The sequence below is a fragment of the Ursus maritimus genome, unplaced genomic scaffold (genome assembly GCF_017311325.1).
Source record: "Ursus maritimus isolate PB19 unplaced genomic scaffold, ASM1731132v1 scaffold_4, whole genome shotgun sequence".
Taxonomy (NCBI): Eukaryota; Metazoa; Chordata; class Mammalia; order Carnivora; family Ursidae; genus Ursus; species Ursus maritimus.
The window spans coordinates 56032145-56054706 of NW_024426552.1; the positions used below are offsets into that span (position 1 = coordinate 56032145).

A 22562-nucleotide genomic window follows, 5' to 3' on the forward strand; every position below is an offset into this window, starting at 1 on the left:
GAATTTTAAAAAGAGAAACAGTTTTGTTGCAAATACAAGGAAGGCAGGCAGATTGGGTAATGCGACGTCATGGAGTCTCAGATTGATTAAAAATGCCATTAGGATGAAAGCTCTGGGGGGCGCCTGGGTGGCATAGCGGTTAAGCGTCTGCCTTCGGCTCAGGGCGTGATCCTGGCGTTGTCAGATCGAGCCCCACGTCAGGCTCTTCCGCCATGAGCCTGCTTCTTCCTCTCCCGCTCCCCCTGCTTGTGTTCCCTCTCTCGCTGGCTGTCTCTATCTCTGTTGAATAAATAAAATCTTTAAAAAAAAAAAAAAGGATGAAAGCTCTGAGTCACAGAAAGGGTGACAGAGCAGTTGGGAACATAATGCATTGAAAGCATCAAGGCTGTTTGTTTCCAGTTCCTCAACTGCGATTACCTCGTTGCATGACCTTGGTCAGGAACTTTCAACTCTCTAGATCTCCATTTTCCCCTTGTTAAAAAGTAGAAGATGAAATGGACACACTGCATACTGCATTTGCCTCCTACAACTGCTATTTCTGCTTCCATGCGCCTCCCACCTGCAATCAGTTATCCACAGACGAGAGTGAACCACATAATTACACTTACTTCATAAGACCGGTCAAGGAATTTCTTTTGCCTGTAGAATAAAATCTTAAAATCCAAGGCCCTTCATTACTTAACTCTTTCCTACCTCTCCCATCTGGACATTCTTCACTATCTGCTTGTTCTCAAAGGGTCAAACCCTGTTTCCTTGAACACACTCAGTTTCTAGCTTCCTCAGGAACCTAGCCTCCATTTTTTTTTCAACCTTATGTATGTGCGATTTGTTTACTTTGATGTGCACATGACTCTCTGGTCCTGCCTCATTTGACCTGTTAACTGTTTCTCCTTTCTCCAACATAAGCTCCATCAACATAGAAATCCTGTCTGTCTTCATAATGCATCATTATTAATTAGAATAGTGCCTGGCATATAGGAGGCTTTCAGTAAAAGTATGTTGAATAATTGAATAAACTTATTGTATTATTTTATTTAAACTAGACTAATGCAAATAAGTAATCTTTTTAAATATATAAGCTTATTGGCCTAAACTGTTCATATGCTTTTTTAAAAAACCTAGTCCCAGGACCCTGGGATTATGACCTGAGCTGAAGGCAAACGCTTAACTGACTGAGCTACCCAGGCCCCCTGTTCATACACTTTTATATAGAGATCCAATTTCCTCTTCAATTAGACACAGTTGATTTTCATTTATGTGGCTTCTTTCCTCATTATTAGCAATTCTTTAGCATTCTTAGAATGTCATCTCTTCACTCAGTAATAGTAATTACTAGGGGTTACCTAGTAATTAGTAGGGCATATCTAGTAATTAGTAAATACTAGGACTTACCTAGTTTACTAACTGCCATTGGCAAAATAAATCTATTGACAATCAAGGTAACTAAGCATACTGACACTCCATGAAATAATACCTAGAGTAGAAAGAAAAATACGAAGTAAGTATGCATGATAATTTCTTGTAATAGATTCTATATTTACCAATGTAAATTAAACTAGATTGTACTAGGTCAATAAATGTTCATAGTAGGAGAGAATCTGAATGTCAGGCATGATGCAAGTACTCTGGGGATTCTCTATCATCCTGCATATATTTTATTCATGTTTTTCGAACCAAATCAAGACTCAGGATTTGGCCAGAGCCAGAATTCCACAGGCATCAGTAACTTCTTAAAAGTTCCTGAAGCATTCTAACGTGCAAAGCTGAGGACCACTAAGTTAGTTAATTTAACAATAATATGAGCTAACATCTGTAAAGTAAGCATAGAGCACAATATATCAGGCTTATTTAATCCTCACTACAATTCTATGTAGTAAATACCAATATTGTCCAATTATACAAGTAGGAAACTCAGGCACGGTTACTTACCCAAGATCATTTAACTTGTGAGTCGTAGGGACAGGATTAAGTTATTTTTAACCCTTTCCTGTAGTGCTGCTTCATGAGTATTAAAAAGTTAGCTGGAGAGGAGGAGTCAAGATGGCGGAGGAGTAGGGGACCCCTTTTTCAGCCGGTCCCGAGTTGAGTTGAATAGGTACCAGACCAGCCTGAACATCCATGGAATCAGCATGAGACGCAAGAAGATACATTTGGATCTCTACAAATGAACATCTCCAGCGCTGAGTATTGAGGTACGAAGCGGGGAGCCATGAAACTGAGCACAGATATCAGAAGATAAAACGGAAGGGGGAGGGAGCCGCCGCATTTGGGTGCCGGGAAGCGGTAGGCACCTGCACAGGGGAGCGGGTGGACTCGCGGACCGGCACCCGTAAGAGAGCAGACTGAGACCGTGAGCCAGGGAATGCGTGCCACCAGACTTCTCACGGAGCTCCGGAGCGCTCACTGGAACCAGACTGAGACTGGGAGCTCTGGGAGCACGCGGGGCGGCTGGCGGTGTTAGAAACACTAAGGACAGAGACGCGACGGCCCTGGAAGTGAGGGCTGGGACGCAGGGTGTGGGACGCACATCCCGGGATGCTGCAGGGTTGAGCAGCACCAACAGAAACAGAGTTCAAGTGGACAGAACATCAGTGGAGAATGGTCCGCGATCCCTCTGTTCTGAGACACAGGCTGAGATTCGGCCACTGCTACTCTGACTCTCAGAAGAGACACAGTAAACCGCCAGGGAAAGCCGCCAGAGAACAAAAGCCTGGAAAGACCGCCTCACAGTGTGCCCACCCCCGTCCCCCTCGCAGGGGACACGGAGACTCTACCCAAACAGGGTTGCCTGAGTATTGGCGCGGCAGGCCCCTCCCCCAGAAGGCAGGCTGAAAAATCAAGAAGCCCATAAGATCCCTATAAAACAAGGGCGCATGGGCTGGGTCCCGGTCAATAATTTGGGCTCTGAACAACCCCGCAACCTCTCCTCATCAGAATGACGAGAAGGAGACCGCCCCCCCCAAAAAAAGAAAAGACAATGAGTCTGTGGCCTCTGCCACAGAACTAATGGATATGGATATAACCAAATTATCAGAAATGGAATTCAGAGTAACAATGGTCAAGATGATGTGTAGACTTGAAAAAAGTATTAATGAAAATGTTAATGAGAATATAGAATCTCTAAGGGCGGAAATGAGAGTGAATTTGGCAGAAATTAAAAATTCTATGAGCCAAATGCAGGCAAAACTAGAGGCTCTGACAGCCAGGGTGAATGAGGCAGAAGAACGTATCAGCGAATTGGAGGATAGGTTAGTAGAAGAGAAAAATAAAATAGAATCTGGACTTAAAAAAATCCACGCTCATGAATGTAGGTTATGGGAGATTACTGACTCGAAATGTTCCAATGTCAGAATCATCGGCATCCCCAAGGGGGTGGAGGAAAACAGAGGTCTAGAAGAGATATTTGAACAAATTGTAGCTGAAAACTTCCCTAGTCTAGCGAGGGAAACAAACATTCATGTCCAAGAGGCAGAGAGGAGCCCTCCCAAGCTCAACCATGACAGACCTATGCCACGTCATGTCATAGTGCAATTCGCAAATATTAGATCCAAGGATACAGTATTGAAAGCGGCCAGGGCAAAGAAATTTCTCACGTACCAAGGCAAAGGTATCAGAATTCGTCAGACCTGTCTACAGACTGGAATGAGAGAAAGGGTTGGGGGTGGGGGCATTTTTAAAAAGCTCTTTCAGAGAAAAACATGCAGCCAAGTCCTTTATCCAGCAAGGAACTCATTCAGAATTGATGGAGAAATAAAGACCTTCCAGAATTGCCAGTCATTGACCAATTTCGTAACCCGAAACCACCTGAGGAGATATTAAGGGGTTCTATAAAAAGGTAAAAAGGCCCCAAGAGTGATACAGAACAGAAAGACGCATCGATAGAAACAAAGACTGTACTGGCAACATGACATCATTAAAATCATATCTCTCAATATTCAGTCTCAATGTAAATGGCCTAAATGCTCCCATAAATGACACAGGGTTGCAGTTTGGATAAAAAGACATGACCCATCCATTTTCTGTCTACAAGAGACTCATTTTGAACCTAAAGATACATTCAGACTGAAAGTAGAGGGATGGAATACCATTTTTCATGCCAATGGACCTCAAAGAAAGCTGGGTAGCAATTCTCATATCAGACAGATTGGATTTTTAAACTAAAGACTATAGTTAGAGACACAGAAAGAGGCACTATATTATTCTTAAAGGATGTATCAACAAGTGGATATGACAATTATAAAATATATATTGCCCCCAACAGAGGAGCAGCAAGATACACCAAGCCAACTCTTAACCAGAATAAAGAGCACTTAGATAAAAATCGTTAATAGTAGGGGACCTCAACACTCCACTATCAGAAATAGACAGAACACCCATGCAAAATTGACAAAACAAAGGGCTTTGGATGCCATACTCAATGAGTTGGACCTCATAGATATATAAGAACACTACACCCCAGAACCAAGAATACTCATTCTATTCAATGCCCATGGAACATTCTCAAGAATAGACCACGTTCTGGGACACAAACCAGGTCTCAACTGATACCAAAGACTGTGATTATTCCTGCATATTCTAGACCACAACACCCTGAAATTGGAACTCAACCACAAGGAAAAATTTGGGAAGAAACTCAAACACTTGGGAGACTAAGAACCATCCTGCTCAGGAATGATTCGATAAACCAGGAAATCAAAAATCAATTTAAACAATTTATGGAGACCAACGAATGAAAACACTACGGTCCAAAACCTGTAGGTTACTGCAAAGGCAGCGATCTTATGAAACCATATCAGCCACCAAGTAATCAAAATGATTCTCTATCTCCAAGAAGCTGGAACAGCAACAGCGGGACAGACCTAATCCACGCACGGAAGCAGTTGACCAAGATTAGAGCAGAAATCAATGAATTAGAAACCAGGAGTACAGTAGAGCAGATCAACAGAACTAAAAGCTGGTTCTTTGAGAGAATCAATAAAATTGACAGACCACTGGCAAGACTTATCCAAATGAATAGAGAAAGGACCCAAATTAATAAAATTATGAATGAAAAAGGAGAGGTCACAACCAACACCAACGAAATTGGAAGGATTATTAGAAACTTTTATCAACAGCTTTATGCCAATAAATTAAGCAATCTGGAAGAGATGGAGGCCTTCCTGGAGACCTATAAACTACCAAGACTGAAACAGGAAGAAATTGATTTTTTAAACAGGCCAATTAACTATGAAGAGATTGAGTCAGTGATAAACAACCTTTCAAAAAACAAAACTCCAGGCCCAGACGGTTTTCCTGGGGAATTCTACCAAACATTCAAAGAAGAAATAATACCTATTCTCCTAAAGCTATTGCAAAAAATAGAAACAGAAGGAAAGCTACCAAACTCATTCTATGAGGCCAATATTACCTTGATCCCCAAACCAGGCAAAGACCCCATCAAAAAGGAGAATTACAGACCGATTTCCCTAATGAACATGGATGCCAAAATCCTCAACAAGACCCTGGCTAATAGAATCCAACAGAACATTAAAAGGATTACCCATCATGACCAAGTGGGATTCATCCCTGGGATGCAAGTGTGGTTCAAATTCGCAAATCAATCAGCGTGATACATCATATCAACAAGAAAAGACTCAGGAACCATATGATCCTCTCAATTGATGCAGAAAAAGCATTTGACAAAATACAGCATCCTTTCCTGATTAAAACCCTTCAGAGTGTAAGGATAGGGGGTACATTCCTCAATCTCATAAAAACCATCTATGAAAAGCCTACAGCAAATATCATTCTCAATGGGGAAAAGGTGGAAGCCTTTCCCTTAAGATCAGGAACACGACAAGGATGCCCACTCTCACCACTATTATTCAACATAGTACTAGAAGTTCTTGCAACAGCAATCAGACAACAAAAAGGGATAAAAGGTATCCAAATTGGCAAAGAAGAAGTCAAAATGTCTCTCTTCACAGATGACATGATACTCTATATGGAAAACCCAAAAGAATCCACTCCCAAACTATTAGAAGTTATAGAGCAATTCAGTAATGTGGCGGGATACAAAATCAATGCTCAGAAATCAGTTGCATTTCTATACACGAATAATGAGACTGAAGAAAGAGAAATTAGGGAATCCATTCCATTTACAATAGCACCAAAAACCATACGTTACCTTGGAATTAACTTAACCAGAGACGTAAAGGACCATATTCTAGAAACTATAAATCACCCTTGAAAGACATTGAAGAAGACACAAAAAGATGGAAAAATATTCCATGCTCATGGATCGGAAGAATTAACATAGCTAAAATGTCCATGCTACCCATAGCAATCTACACTTTTAATGCTATCCCAATCAAAATACCGATGACATTTTTCAAGGAGCTGGAAAAAATAGTCCTTAAATTTGTATGGAAACAGAAAAGGCCCCAAATCGCCAAGGAACTGTTTGAAAAGGAAAAACAAAGCTGGGGGCATCACAATGCCAGATTTCGAGCTGTACTACAAAGCTGTGATCACAAAGACAGCATGGTACTGGCACAAAAACAGACACATAGACCAATGGAACAGAATAGAGAACCCAGAAATGGACCCTCGGCTCTTTGGGCAACTAATATTTGATAAAGCAGGAAAAAACATCCAGTGGAAAAGAGACAGTCTCTTCAATAAATGGTGCTGGGAAAATTGGACAGCTACATGCAAAAGAATGAAACTTGACCACTCTCTCACACCATACACAAAGATAAACTCCAAATGGATGAAAGACCTCGATGTGAGACAAGAATCCATCAAAATCCTAAAGGAGAACATAGGCAGCAACCTCTACAACATCGGCCAAAGCAACCTTTTTCATGACAAATCTCCAAAGGCAAGAGAAATAAAAGATAAAATGAACTTGTGGGACTACATCAAGATAAAAAGCTTCTGCACAGCCAAGGAAACAGTCAAAAAAACTAAGAGGCAGCCCACGGAATGGGAGAATATATTTGCAAATGATGCTACAGATAAAAGACTGGTATCCAAGATCTACAAAGAACTTCTCAAACTCAATACACGAGAAACAAATAAACAAATCAAAAAATGGGCAGAAGATATGAACAGACACTTTTCCAATGATGACATACAAATGGCTAACAGACACATGAAAAAATGTTCAAAATCATTAGCCATCTGGGAAATTCAAATCAAAACCACACTAAGATACCACCTTATGCCAGTTAGAATGGCAAAAATTGACAAGGCAAGAAACAACAATTGCTGGAGAGGATGTGGAGAAAGGGGGATCCCTCCTACATGTTGGTGGGAATGCAAGTTGGTACAGCCACTCTGGAAAACAGTGTGAAGGTCCCATAAAAAGTTAAAAATTGAGCTACCCTATGACCCAGCCATTGCACTACTGGGTATTTACCTCAAAGATACAGACGTAGTGAAGAGAAGGGCCATATGCACCCCAATGTTCATAGCAGCATTGTCCATAATAGCTAAATCGTGGAAGGAACCGAGATACCCTTCAACAGATGACTGGATTAAGAAGTTGTGGTCCATATAGACAATGGAATATTACTCAGCTATCAGAAAGAACGAGTTCTCAACATTTGCTGCAACATGGACGGCACTGGAGGAGATAATGCTAAGTGAAATAAGTCAAGCAGAGAAAGACAACTATCATATGATTTCTCTCATCTATGGAACATAAGAACTAGGATGATCGGTAGGGGAAGAAAGGGATAAAGAAAGGGGGGGTAATCAGAAGGGGGAATGAAGCATGAGAGACTATGGACTCTGAGAAACAAACTGAGGGCTTCAGAGGGGAGGGGGATGGAGGAATAGGATAGGCTGGTGATGGGTAGTAAGGAGGGCACGTATTGCATGGTGCACTGGGTGTTATACGCAACTAATGAATCATCGAACTTTACATCAGAAACCAGGGATGTACTGTATGGTGATTAACATAATATAATAAAAAAAAACATTAAAAAAAAAGTTAGCTGGGGGGTTCAGCCAAATTAAACTAAGGAAGAAATGTGACTTCTCAACTTGTGTACTACTAGTTACTACTAGTGAGAGCATCTCACTACATGATTTTATTTACTAGGGTTTTATCTCAAATCAGGTGTACATGGCATCATTATCATCATCATCATAGCTTATATTTATTGTACATTTACAATATGCTAAACAATGTGCTAAGCATTTTATGTACATTTTCTATTTCTCAAATAACCCTTTGAGATAGTGGTGTGCTAGAGCTGATTTTTACCAGTCATGAGAGCTGACCATTAAATTTATTATGGAGTTCATTGTTGCTTTGTTAGTGACAGTGATTACACAATGGAAATTGGCAAATACTACCAATTAGGGCTCCCTCTGACCCCTAAGAAAGTTACTTGTTAAACATTTGCTAGCACACTATTGGTATTATTAGGTCCCTTTTGGAATGGGGTGACATGTGTGATGGGGTGGGTTTTAATTAACTTGCTGATGGCCACACAGCAAACAGCAGCCAACTACAAATTTCAGAATCCAGGTCCATGTGCAATGTCTACCATTATACTGGTCAGGATGTGTGGTGCTGAATTGACCTTGATTATCCAGGCATGTGGAGATAGTTAAAAAGAAGGGGGAGATCATGTAATATTAGATAATTCTAGTTTTAAAAGTAGTGTTTGAATGTTTAATTTTTTAATGTTTGGGCTATTATCTAATTAGACATGCAATAATTCCCTTGCTGCTCTTCCTTTTGCACTTGGAATTTATGTGTAAAAAAAAACACCCCACAATGGAAGTGTTAGATGCATTGTGATATCTGCATAGGAAATTTCTTACAGAGCTCCTTGTAATGTTCTTACCTGGAAATGAGGTAGAGGGAGAGTCATGCCCTTTATGTTCTGTTAGGCAGAATTTGGGGCTAGTATCAGTGAAGAGGTAACTTCATTTGACCCCTAAAATGTTTTGGTTCCTAGCATTACTAAATGTGGCCTCACAAAGTTACAGAGAGCAATAGAGTCAATCTATTGGGGCTCCATCTCATGACCATGACCTGAGCCAAAACCGAGATTTGGAGCCTTAACTGACCAAGCCACCCAGGCACCCTAATCAGGTACTATTTTAAATTATTTATAAGTTTTAACTCCTTTAACCTTCATAATAAACGTATTTTAAGAGTGTAATGAAAAGGGGTGCCTGGGTGGCTCAGTCAGTTAAGCGTCTGTCTTCAGCTCAGGTCATGACCCTGGGGTCCTGGGATCCAGCCCTACATCAGGGTCCCTGCTCAGCGGGGAGATTGCTTCTCCTTCTGCCTCTGTCCCCCCGCCCCCGCACCCCTCTGCTTGTGCTCCCCCTGCTTGGGCTCTCTTATTCATGCTCTCTCTCTCAAATAAATGAATAAAATCTTAAAAAAAAAAAAAAAAGAGGCCAGAAAAGATAAACCTAAATGATTCAATCAGGTGTTAGAAAGCTAAGAGTAGGAACAGGTGTCTTACCTGTCTTACCTCTCTTATTTTACATGGTTTTATTGCTCTTGTAGTGAAAACCATGATTGTAATGTTAAGGAAAGGGTTTAGGAATTCCTAAGTCAGAATGTTCCCCAGGAAGAGGAAAGTTGCCAGTTTTTTTCATCTCCCCAATCTTGCCATCATAGCTAAATCACTCCTGAAGTCTAAGTGGGGTTCAGCTACCTCACTACAAAAAAGTATTTTAGTACACAGCAACAGTATTCATAAAATGTTCAAATTAAAAACTTCATTTATCTTTACTTGAGATTTTTCCCTCTCAGAGCCAAGAGAAAGGTCAGAGTAGGCAAGCAGAAGAGCCATGTTTATATTAGGCGTTCCTTTCATTTCACTCCAGACCATTATGAATGCCCAGCGCCAGCTGAACCCATGACCAAGTCGAGACAAAAGAGGGCTCATTATTAGAAAGACCAGAAGTCTAAAAGACAAAAGAGATTTTAAAAAGTTATTCTTGCCATAGACACTTTTTCCTATTTCATTCTACTCTATTCCAATCTATTCCCTGTGGACTTGCCGATTCTCAGACAAATGAGCCATCTTTCACACACCGTTAGCATGGCACCAAAAAAAGGCAGAAGGGCATTTCATAGAGAGAGATGACAAGAGGATAGCATTATTCTTTTTGTTTCTTTCTATGAAGCTTGTAGTAGGGTAATTCCACATTTCTTGAGGAATAAAAGAAAAAGTTAGAGATGTTTTGTAGATATATTCTATTCTGGATCCCAAAAAGAAATAAAAACAAATCTAATGAATAAGAACTGAGGGGGGGGGATGTCTTCCCTTTCTTTTTCTTTGTAGATTTTAATCTTGCTGAATCTATCCAATATTGACCGATTCATTTCTAGTTTTTCTTTTAATCACACATCTCCTGCATTTTACACTAATCGTATCTGATAATTTGGGACTAATTTCCGTTTAATTGGCACTAGGCAACTGATGTCGACTCCTAATTAGTTTTCCTAGATGGAAGTAGAATGCTACAACTCGAGGGATAGAATCTAGAGCATAGCCATGGTGATTTTTCCTCCTCTGTGTCAAGTCCTTTTCACTTACATGGGCAGACTCTTTCCTGCCTCTTACCATTGGAAAGAGGACTACAAAAATTATTTAAGCAAAAAGGACATTTACAAAAAGGGCATCCTAATGATTTTTAAAAAGCTATTTGTAACTATAATTTAATCAGAAGGAAATTGTTATACAATATTAGGCAAACAAAAGCAACATAAAAGTTTTATTTACGATTGGTGTTGAACTTTATGAAACTTCATAGAAAAAAGTAACACTGGATGAAATATACCAAATGTTAATAGCAGTTGCCTCTGGGTAGTAAAATTATGAAAGATTTTTTTCCTTCTAATATTCAAAAATTTTATAGAGTGCTTGGATTGCTTTGACATGCAGTTAGAAGTTAAAAAAAAAACCCCACTAAAACAGTAATTTGCTAATGATTCCTTGGCAAGTTTAAGAGGCAATTCTTCATTTTCATTCTAAGGAATGAAACATTTCTATTTAAAAAATATCTTTGGGCTTACGCAATGTCCTACAAATAGAAAAATTCAAATGACATTCTTACCTTAAAACAATAAGTGTGAAATAGATATTTAATGAATAATATATGTCAGAAAATGATATATATAAATACGTATGTGCAGGAATTAGAAGTCCAATGAAGGTAAACACCATAAGAAGAGCAACAAATGATAGACAATTCCAGAATCTGCATTTTCAGAAAAAAAAAATGAATGTAGTTAATTACAGTTAACTCAACTAATACATTTATCACAAGTCTTATTCATGTGAGGCGCTGTGGTAAGCCTAATCAAGAAAATAAAGATGAATAAGGCATTTACCCACACTCAGGGCTTATAATTTAACTGGGGAGAAAGGAGCAGTAAGGTGAGTAAACAAATAATTCTAAAGCAACTACATTTAAATTAGTGTCTTTCTTTGGGGATTGACTCTAAAAACATGTTTGGGTTCATTCAGGCATCATGGTTCATGTAGCTTGAAAATCCTGGTTGTGAACACCTTGTAACATTAGGAAGAGGTAAAATTATTTACCTTTAAAAGGAATACTGAACTGCTAGCCCGCTTTACATAGTGATAGAATTAAGGCTTATCCTAAAATCTAGCTAGCACTTAGAAGATGCGAATTAATCCTTTATTCAAATGAATGCCCTTTGTAGATTCTCCATTTAGAATTTGTGAGCATATGTACATTCAAGTGCCCAAGAGCCCAGGAAAACTCTACATCACTCCAAAGTGCATGTTCTCATCTGCTACAGGCAAAGAAATTTGGAAAAGGACACTCAATTATACCAATATTGGTCATGTTTTGGTGTTGGGACCATAGGGGGCTATTTAAAATTAACTTCTTTTTATCATTCTATATATTTCCTGTGTTGAATGTCACAATATTATGTTAGTAAAAAAATAAATTGAAAAGATTAAAAGGGCACATGAACACCACTTTAGGAGATGAAGATGGCTTAGTTTAACCATATGCTGTCAGACTGTCCCTGAAACCCTGAAAAGGAATGATTGTCCCTTCGCCAGAAAAATGGATTTGCCAAAAACCAGATCCAATACTAAAAACAACTCTTTCTCTGTTATAGTAATATGAATTTTCAGTTCTGAACAGTATTTAAAGATGCGCAAATACCTAGGCCTTATCAGAGAAAAATTAAATGTAAAACATCTAGCCTAGGAAATATTAAGTCAAATCCTTCAAAATACTGTTTCTGTGACCAAACTTAGGTTAATTACTGTAGGTTGTGAATTATCATCCCTTTCTTGCATATGCATGGCCATGCTTTTAATACTGTTAGCTTCTGGATTTAAATTCTGCATCCAACATTAACTTGGAGGGAAATACACAAAGATATATTTTATGACAATTGTGTAATTTTTGTGTTTTTTAATCCTCCTTTTGACTTCACTATCAAAAGCAAATCCAATCATTGCACCATATGCATAGATACCCTCCCCCCCAAAATCCCTCAAAGCATTATACCCACCTACCCACACAATTAATGAAATCCCTTGTGAACATTGAGTAGGATAATTCAATCAAGTGAATGGTGAATGTGAACTACTATCATACTTTTCATTTAACAATTACATAACTGAAAATTTTCCCTAACATTGTGGAAAAATGCTGCTGAAAACCAGATATAAGTCTCATTAAATGAGCATAAGATGTAATCAAATGAATTAAGCAACAAATATTGAGGAGCTGTCAAGACCATTCCATATGTTGTAGAAATTAATGGGAGAAACCTGATGTGGGGGAAACCAGATTCTTTAAGGAATCAGTTCATCAAATTCAAAGTGGGTGTGAGCTGAACAACCAAGCTCCAACCCAGCTAATGGATGTGTGCATCCTTGTGCATAGGTGTGTGCACGTGTGTGTTTGCAATAAGTCAGGCACACTGCAAAAGAGCTTTGGACTTTTTTTTTAAGTCCTTCTCTTTTATTTGGTGATCATGAGTATCCTAATAAATCTAAATCTTCTATGTAGCAAAGCGTCACAACCCTGTCTTTATCTCAGGGTCATCAGGGGAGAATTTTTTTAAAAAATTTAAAAAATCAGAAGTCCTATGCACACGTGATTTTGATTCGACAGATCCAGACAACTGTATTATTTTTATTCCCCAATGTTGCACAGCCAGTAGCCTAGAGAAATGACATGACCTTATGGACTGAATGTTGTCGGGATGTCAATTTGCCAGGAATAAAAGATTATGCAGGCTGGCTGGGAAGTAGTTTCTTTCTGGGAATTTCTTTCTAGAAAGGTGATGTATAAATAGAAGCATGAAAGAAGTAAGGCATCCAGTCTACCAGCATGGAGGGGAATTTCAGGAGCAGAAACACAAGGACAGAAGTAGCACAAATAGGGAGCACGTTTGGCAAGTCTGAGGAATAGCAGAGTGACCTGTATGGCTAGGGAAGGGTCAGTGAGGGTTAGAGTGGTGGACATGAGGGGGACATAGGGCTCTGTTTTGCCATTAAAACAGCTTTCACCTGTAGCCAGAAGAGATGAGAAGTTAGTAGATGGTTTTAAACAAAAGAAATGATCTGGCTAAGGAGGAAGTGAGGCCGGTGAGGATCAGTAAAAGATCATAGGATTGACACAGTGTAGTCTATGTGATTACAGAACTGTTTGAATTGAGGTCCTAGAGACTATAAGTTGGAAACATGGTCGATGATGCACCTCTTCTCTTAGAAAGTGGCAAGGACCTGTTGCTGATTGCTGTAGGCTATAGGAGGATTTACTATTGTTATCCTAGATTTCTACTATTTTGGAGAGTAGAAGTTGACACATGTCATATTTTACACAGTAAGATTGTTGAAATTGAGATTATGAAGTGGTCATTTAGTGGGTGACTTAAGCAAGGTGGTAAACATGCTCATAGGAGGAGAGGAGGTCCACGAACTGAAAGGTGGAGTAGAGGGTCAACTGTGTGGATACTGACTGGCATCACTAAGAATGGTGATGGAGTAATGGTGTTGCAGACAGTCACAGTGAGAGGGGGGCCAAAATCTTCATGAAATGGGGAGTGTGATTCAGGGCTCTAGATATAACTACCACCAAGAGGGTGGCAGATGGTATAATGTCATGTGATGAGCTTCAAAACTGGGTTTTTCTAGGGAAGAATGATAAAGAATGATCTAGAAATGACTTTGAGGTACAGAGAGATCATCTACCTCAACTCTAAGCTCAGTAGTACCAGGGATGTGGGTGAGAAAAACACAACTTTTAAGGAATGCAAGGGAAGTAATGTCTTCAGGGGAGATCCAGGTGTCAGAGCAGAAACAGTCTTCAGAATCACTTCCCGAAGACAGAGTTGAAACACATAACATTTTTAATTCTTCCCCCAACAATTAACTGTGGCAAGTAATTCTGCCCAGCTGCTGGTACAATTGACTTCCATTGTAATTGACATGCAATTTTAATAAGTGCTCCAAAATTCTATAAGATTCTATACTTTCACACTTCTGACTTCTGAATTTATTCTACCTTCTATAATGTTCTCTAAAACTCCACAATCATTGATTATGTTCAGGGCCTCTGTTAATATGTGTTGCCATCGTGTGATTTAGGTCAAGTTCTCAGCCTATGTGTTGGAGCATCACTGAAAGCAGCACCCTTCTTCTACGCTGGCACAAATTCCACTCACCCCTAAGCTGGATGCCCTTAAGCAGGGCACAGTTTATACACTTGTACACTTGGCCGTGTTTTCTTTTATAACACTGCCAATCCTTTTCAAATGCTCTAGCTTAATCTTTTAATTTGTTTTGCCTGCCATCTCTTCATTGTCCTTAAAACACTGGTTTTCTATTCTAGTAGCAGAGCCATCCTGAGCCATACTGCAGCCTGAGGCAAAAGGAACTAATCAGTAATACCGATCCCATCTTTATTTAAAATTTTTCTATTTTCACCATGGATTTTTTGCATTAATTTCAATTTTTTAAAAAAAATATTGCACTAGAATATTATTTATCTTGATTACTGTTTTTTGGCAAATTCTTAAATTTTGTGCCTGAGATGAGTGCCTCACATGCCTTACCTTACTCCTGGCCCTGACTAGTAAATTATACTGGAAATTACTGAGTAGATGGTCAGAGATTTGAAAGAATTAGTGGGAAAATAGAGCCAACATGAACTCAAGGTAAGCTTATAAATTTTGCTTAAAATTAGAGGATTAGAAGACACAAGTGAATAGAGTTTTTAGTAAAGGTTTTTAGTCGAGTTTTGGAGTCAGTATCTTACTTCGACCAATGTAGATGTAGCTATGGTTGCTATTAGAATACTATAGCCTCTAATGCATGAAACAAAGTGAAAATATGCTAGCTACTCACTCGAGAAGAAGCGCTTCAACTCCTGGTTTAAAACTTGTGGAATTTAAAAAAAGTCCCATAATGGCCAGGGTAAATATTCCAGACATCCCAACTAGCTCACCTATTTTTTAAAAGAATTAATTATAAAGTATTAATTTAACATCAACAGCAGCACAAATTTTGCTCGAGATAAAAATATAAGATATCTTGATAGTACAGTAACTTTACAGAGACTCTACTTGGTTTCAACCAGATTATATCGCAGATCATTACTACCACCTCATCCTTCCTCCTCCTCAGATTCACACCCAATTGTGTTGTCGAGTGTATACTGAACATCCTTGCACTGCTTCGGCTTCATATCATTGCCAACAATATGAAGCTTACAAAACTCCTCATGTGCCCCAGGGTGGCTTGAGCACCCTCTACAGGTCTAATTTTTTCAGAGGGGCTCTGGAGGAACGACATGGAAGTGAGCCAATGAGTTCTTTATGGAATAGTCCACTTCATATGCTTTCTTCTCAGGAGACAATGGGAGATAGAAATGGTTTGACTTTGTGGCAGGACTAAGGGAGTTGATCCAGTAGAAACCTCATATGGATATACTTCCCCAGCTTAATATTGTTTTGGTATATGTACTGTGCAGGACTGAAAAGCATAAAGAATTAGAATATTCTTAAAAGTAGTGGTATTAGAGTTATATTCCCCCTTTCTTATGAAAGTAGTGTATTGCCACTGTAAAAAATTCAAATAATATGGTACAGTACAGAGAATATATATATATATATATTTTTTTTAATAAAAAGAGGACCCATAATTCAACTACCAAGACTTCAAGTACAGACCATCCCCAACTTAACAAAGTTTCGACTTGCAATTTTTCAGCTTTACAATGGTACAAAAGCAGTGTGCATCCTGTAGAAACAGTACTTCGAATTTTGAGTATTGATCTTTTCTCAGGCTAGCAATTTGTGGTAAGATCCTCTCTCTCGATGCTGGGCAGTGGCAGCGAGCTGCAGCTCCCAGTCAGCCACGCCATCATGAGGGTGAACAACCGATACACTCACAACCATTCTGCACCACACAACCATTCTGTTTTTCACTTTCAGTACAACACTCAGTAAATTACATGAATATCAAACCCTTTGTCATAAAATAGGCTTCCTGTGAGGTGATTTGCCCAGCTGTAGGCCAATGTAAGTATTCTGAGCATGTTTAAGGTAGACTGGGCTAAGCTACGATGTTTGGTAGGTGAGGTGTACTAAATGCATTTTGACTTATGATATGTTCAACTTACAATGGTGTATGGAGATATAACCCTATTGTAAGTCAAAGAAGGTAAGTGTAATTTTAAAAAAATTTGTATTAGAATTTCTATAATGGAGAGGTCTGTATTTGTTTAGAAGAAATAATTTGATAAGTCAGTTGAGAATTGAGAATGAGACCCAAAGGGCAGCTTTAAGAATTAAAGGATACTTGCTCAATTTCTAGACTGGACATAAGGGGTAAGAATTAAGCAGGAAACATGGAAAAGTGAAGAATTAAAGAGAGCTATCAGATCTCATAAAGCCATGAATTACATAATGTAACTTCCCTTGTGAGCTTCCTTGTGCCCATCTTCAGTAAAATTTGCAAAGAACCAAAAACTTCTGTATATTTAAAATGAAGTAGCAGAGACCATGAGGAACTAAACTCCAGAAATTTTCAGGAATCATGAGGAGATCTTTGGGTGCTCATAGGCTATAGACTTGGGAATTTAAGATAATTGGACCAAGATCTTTGAGAGGAGTGGAGTACCCAATGAACACTCATGATGGCATATATACAACATGCATACACACAAAGTCACACATTTAACAAAAAGCTATAATGAGATTATACTGTAATAGAGTTCTGTAATAAGCTTCTTTTTTTTACTTATTGTTTAGCAGACGTTGTTCCAGTTAATAAAAATAAAAATTTTTGTTTTAATAGTAAAGAATATTATAGATATGTCACTTTTATCATATTGCCGAATTTATCAATTGTCAGGCATATTTGGATAAGCTCTTTGCCCCTCCATTTTTTTGGCTTACTTTACATTACTTTGTTAAAACAGTTGTATTTTAATTACTGGTGGCTTGTTAAATATTTAATACCTACCTAGTAGAGAAAGTTCTTCACTTTTCTTAAAGTTATCTTGTCTGTTTTCACAATCAGTATTTCCAGATGATATTTTAAATTGTTTGGTAAAATTTCAACCCCCCCCCCCAATTTCTATCATTATTTGATTCAGATTGTGATACATTTTAATTTTATAAAGTTAGTATCCTTATCATACTACTGAGTCTTCCCTTCCAGAGATGGAAAATTACAAGTTTTATATTCTTTATTTTAATCCTGGCTAGAAATGGTACCTAAGCCAGAAACTAACACTTTGATTAGTTAGTTTTGAATTATAAAATAAGAGGGAAGTGTGGACATAGGCACTTTGAGGAGATCAAGTCCTGAACTAGTCATAGTCATTTATTAGGTAATAGTGAAACTTGGAAAATATTTATGGTGAATATCTTGAAGATACTAATAATATAAACATTAAGTCAGGTCAGAGTGAAAGTCCTTTTACATTAGATTTATAATTACTCTGTACCTCATTTTCATGAAATTCTGTTTTAGAAGTTTTCTTTCTAACATGTTTATAGAGACATTTTAACTCTAAAAGTTTAAAATTATTTTAGGGGGTATAACCCTTAATCTTGAGGCTATGTTCACTTACTAAATAATGTTAGGCGAAATTATATTTGCTAGAATATATTTTTTGGAGAAATTTAGGTATCCATAATTAAAGTAGTATGCAATGCATGTATCTGTACTGACCATTCTCTTGCTGTCTATTAATTCATTAACTTGATTCTGTAAACTCACTTGATTATAACTGACTTTAATCTGATAATTAGTTAGGAAGCCTCAAGATCCTATATTCTGCCTTTCCTTCCTCAAACACGAAAATAATGAATCTTGTTACGCTAGCATTCATAAAAGCATTTTCTCTGTCTTGATTTATTCAAATTTAAATTTCTTAGTAAACTTTTATAGTTTTCCATGTTTAGGCTCAAACTTCTTGTTCAGTTTATTCCTTTATATTTTGTAATATTTTGCCAATGTAAAGAGATTCAAATTTTCATTGTATTTTCTAACTAGCTCCTGCTGGCTTATAAGAACACTATATATATATATATTTTTTTTTTCGTATATTTATCTTATATCAAGCTATCAAAAAGACTTTCGGGCTTTGTTTATTAGTTAATGCTTTTGGGTTTTCTATGTAACCTAAAATGTTGTCACTAATGTAATCATTTTCTCTTTCAAAATTATGGATAAATGTCTTTGTTTCTTTTTTTTTTAAAGATTTTATTTATTCATTTGACTGAGAGACAGCCAGCAAGAAAGGGAACACAAGCAGGGGGAGTGGGAGAAGAAGAAGCAGGCTCCCAGCGGAGGAGCCTGACGTGGGGTTCAATCCCAGAACACCAGGATCATGCCCTGAGCCAAAGGCAGACACTTAAGGACTGAGCCACCCAGGCGCCCCTAAATGTCTTTCTTTCTTTTCCTTCTTTCCTTCCTTCCTTTTTTCCTTTCTTCCTCCCTCTCTCCCTCTCCCTCTCTCTCTTCTTCTTTTCTTTCTTTCTTTCTTTCTTTCTTTCTTTCTTTCTTTCTTTCTTTCTTTCTTTCTTTCTTTCTTTCTTTCTTCTAGCTTTAGCTAAAGCTTCTAAAGAAATCATAGATAAGAGAATAGGCAACATTGGCTTGCTCCTAAATGTAAAGGAAGGGCATAGTGTGAGTTGGTAACTAGGTAACTAGGTATTTACTGCATATGCTAATTCCAAGTCCATTACAGGGCTTTCTTGAAGAGCTGGGTTGAATGACTTTCTGGGGCTGCATCAGAGAACGATAATATGGTGAATTCTTAATATCTGTCATACTTCTGTGAGGAGAAGTGGTGGCAAATGGATTAACACTGATAGATTTTCTAATATTAGTCTTGATCTGTAACTTCCATTTTGATTTCCTTTTTGATCTAAAATTTATCAAGGAAAGTATATTTAATTTCAGGCTATTAGAATGATTATTTTTAAAGACCTTCCTTTTATAATTAGTAAATTGCGAATGCATTGTGAATGAACAGTGTTTCAGATTTTATTAAAATGCTCTTCAAGTCTAGTTCATTTCTGTAAGTGGTCTACACATATGTGTAAAGGATATGCATTCTGTTTGAGAAGATAAAACTTTGTATCCTGTAAACCAAGCATTTAAGTTTTTATTTATATCTTTTTATAGCCATCATTGGTTTTTGTCCAACTGGTTATGAAATTATCTGGGAAAGGCATGCTAAATTATCTCATTGTAATCATGATTTTGTCAAATTCTTTTGGCTTTTTTAATGGTATTTGCTTTACATATCTTGAGACATTGATTTCTGTTGTATAGATACTAATATTTTTATCTCTTTTGATAGGTTATTTTAACAAAAATATTCCTCCTAGATAAGTTAATGGTTTTTTGTTTTTGTTTTTACAAACTTTGCCTGGTATGCATTTTCCTAAATCTCTGTTTTGCATTTTTCTGTCATTTAGTTTTAGGCATAGGCCCCAGACTTACAAATAAAAAAGATGAGGTACAGAATTGAAAAGCTGAGGCTTATGTGATTGACATCATCTCCAAAAACAGTGGACATCCACAACTGAATCAGTTTTGAACTTAGAATTCCAAACAAGAAACTTGCTAGGAAATAAGACCAAATTTCAAGCAGGATGTCAAAGGCTGCAAGAAAGGGGAGTAAATAGGAAATAGTTAATAGAACTTACTTGATCTTAATTTTAAGTGATACTCTGGGTCAATTTTTCTTTTTGTCCTTATTTTTAAAAATAGCTCATTGCCATTGGTATGTATGGTATTTTCTTATTCCTAAATTGAAACCGTTTCTATTCAAATGCTGAAAACCATATACAAGTTTGCAAAATTCAGTCAATTTAGTTTAAGAGCTTCTTTCAGTGCCCATTAAGAAATACACATGTCTTCAGTGCCATACAATGTAATAAATTTTGGAGATGCAGTAATGAATAAGAAGTAGAAAGTTCCCAAACTCTTGGAACTTATATTTTATATCTATCAAGGTATATACAGGAAATACAGAAAGAGGAATTCCTCTGGGTCCCAGCAGAGTGAATCTCCTGTATTGTTCTGGCTTGCCAAACCAACTGGTTTCTCTAGGTCATACCTGCTCTAGCCATAAGTTAAGGCATGATGGTAATTTAGGGAGTCCAGTGCCTCCTGTAACTGAAACAGAACAGAGATAGACTCTGATTTCAGAAGGAGGTAGGGAACTGGAGTTAGAAGACCCACTTGAAAGTTGCTTTCTTTTTTAAGAAAGAAAAATTAGTTTCTAATCAGTAAAACGTTTACTGAATGGAATAATTAGGCCAAGAAAAAGCAAATCCATTATTTCTTACAATATTTCTAAACTCCCAACATGCAAGTTGGAAAAGGCAGACCTGTGAGTGCAGTAACTCCTCTTAGTTTTCCCCTTTATGAAATATATGCTAACTTCAAAGATGGAGCAACATTACTTAAATAATTACATGAGTTTTAAAAACAATAATTATTATGAAAATTATTGATTCACTATTACGTCAATTGATATAACTGAAGTATCAGAAAGCTTATTAAGCATCTTTTTTCCTTAAAGAAAATTTTTCTTTCAAATCTATTAAAAATTCAGAGAAATCCCTCACGGCTGAGGAAATAAGTTTACTTTTCTCTTCATCCTTCAGCAGAGTTCTTATTATTGTAGTTGTTTCTATTATTATTTAAATAGAATGATTATTTTGGTTTTTACTCCTCTGAAACTTAAACACAAAATTCTGTTCCATTAATTTTATCAAAATTATGAAGCAAGCTCTGTGAAAGCAAGGACTATTATGGCCATGGCTGAAGCATGAGGCCTAGAATAGGAACTATCACATAGTACATATCAATAAATAATTGTTGTATTAATGAATAATGAACGAATGAATGAATTTCCATTACAGCACCCATCCCCCTCCTTTTTTTTTTTTTTTTTTTTGCTTACTAGTGAATATCAAGAAAGTTCTCTTGATTAGATTGTAGATATCAACTCTGATAAGGTTCCCTGAAATTCTGTGGTCAATCTTTACTATCTTAAATGGAGTCCTAGTAGAATCCTGGACCAGGTTGAAGGCTGGGCATGAATCTGTCCAACCAGCACACATGACTATACCTCTTTGTATTTTTCAGTTTTCTGAGAGAGTGGTCCTTGAGTTTTTAAGAGGCCTCTGAATATAGATATCTCTTTTTTGTTCACCTTCATCATCTTCAGGAAGGCCCTATCTGCAGGAAGTTTTATGGTGAAAACTCTCTGAGTGACATAATATGGATTTTGGAAGAGGTTGAATGCGTGTGGTGGTTTGACTTCCTCACATACCACAGATGGAATATATGAGGCACTTAAAGAGGATGTACCTTCCTGTGCTAAATTGGGGTTCTAGGTTCACCACAGATGTTTCAAGTTGCCATGGCCTGGGTAAACTACTTGGATATAGAGCAAGGCTAGAGGTGAGTTCTCCTTATTTATGTTCAAGTAGGGTACCTGTCCACCATCTGGAGCAGCTCCCTTGAGGAAGACATGAGAGGAGTGATGATCTCCCAGAATGGGTGTTCTTGGGAAAGAACAGTCTTTAATTCTTAGTTTGAGGCATTGATTTAAATATGGAAGGCATAGATGGGTCAGAATAGAAGTAAAGAGGATCCCTGGCTGCCCAACAATGAAGTAATCTCCAGGGACAGGGAAAGCAACTACATCTAGCTAAAACTTTCTCTTCTTGAGTGGTTAGAAAAGTAATTTGAGATATGCTTAATTGCTAGGGAGAGGGGAGTAGTAGAAGGATCTTACTTCAATATAACTTATTACTTGGCATCATACAGACCACTTTGATACACTAGAATGTGGTCTGGAAGCACCTCCTAAATGCTTTTTTCAAGAGGATAAGAAGGTGAAATGGGATAATGCTGTCTCAGGCCTTAGAGCACAAGACATCCAGTGAGTGGAAGAGCGTATGTCAGCAATTTTCTCAAGAAGTCTATAATCATTACTTTTCCAAAATCAGTGCAAAAGGGAACACAATAAATAAATAAATAAATAAATAAATAAATAAATAA

The 22562-nt window shown here is 37.6% G+C and overlaps 1 protein-coding gene across 1 annotated transcript in view; it reads right to left on the reverse strand.

Moving 5' to 3' along the window:
• The window catches only part of SLC9C1 (solute carrier family 9 member C1), an 88966-nt gene that overhangs the window by 47289 nt on the left and 19115 nt on the right, over positions 1–22562 (reverse strand). The window contains 5 exon segments of the mRNA XM_040621720.1: positions 1393–1474; positions 9750–9924; positions 11080–11223; positions 15369–15468; positions 19986–20147. Coding sequence (XP_040477654.1) covers positions 1393–1474; positions 9750–9924; positions 11080–11223; positions 15369–15468; positions 19986–20147 — 663 coding nt within the window.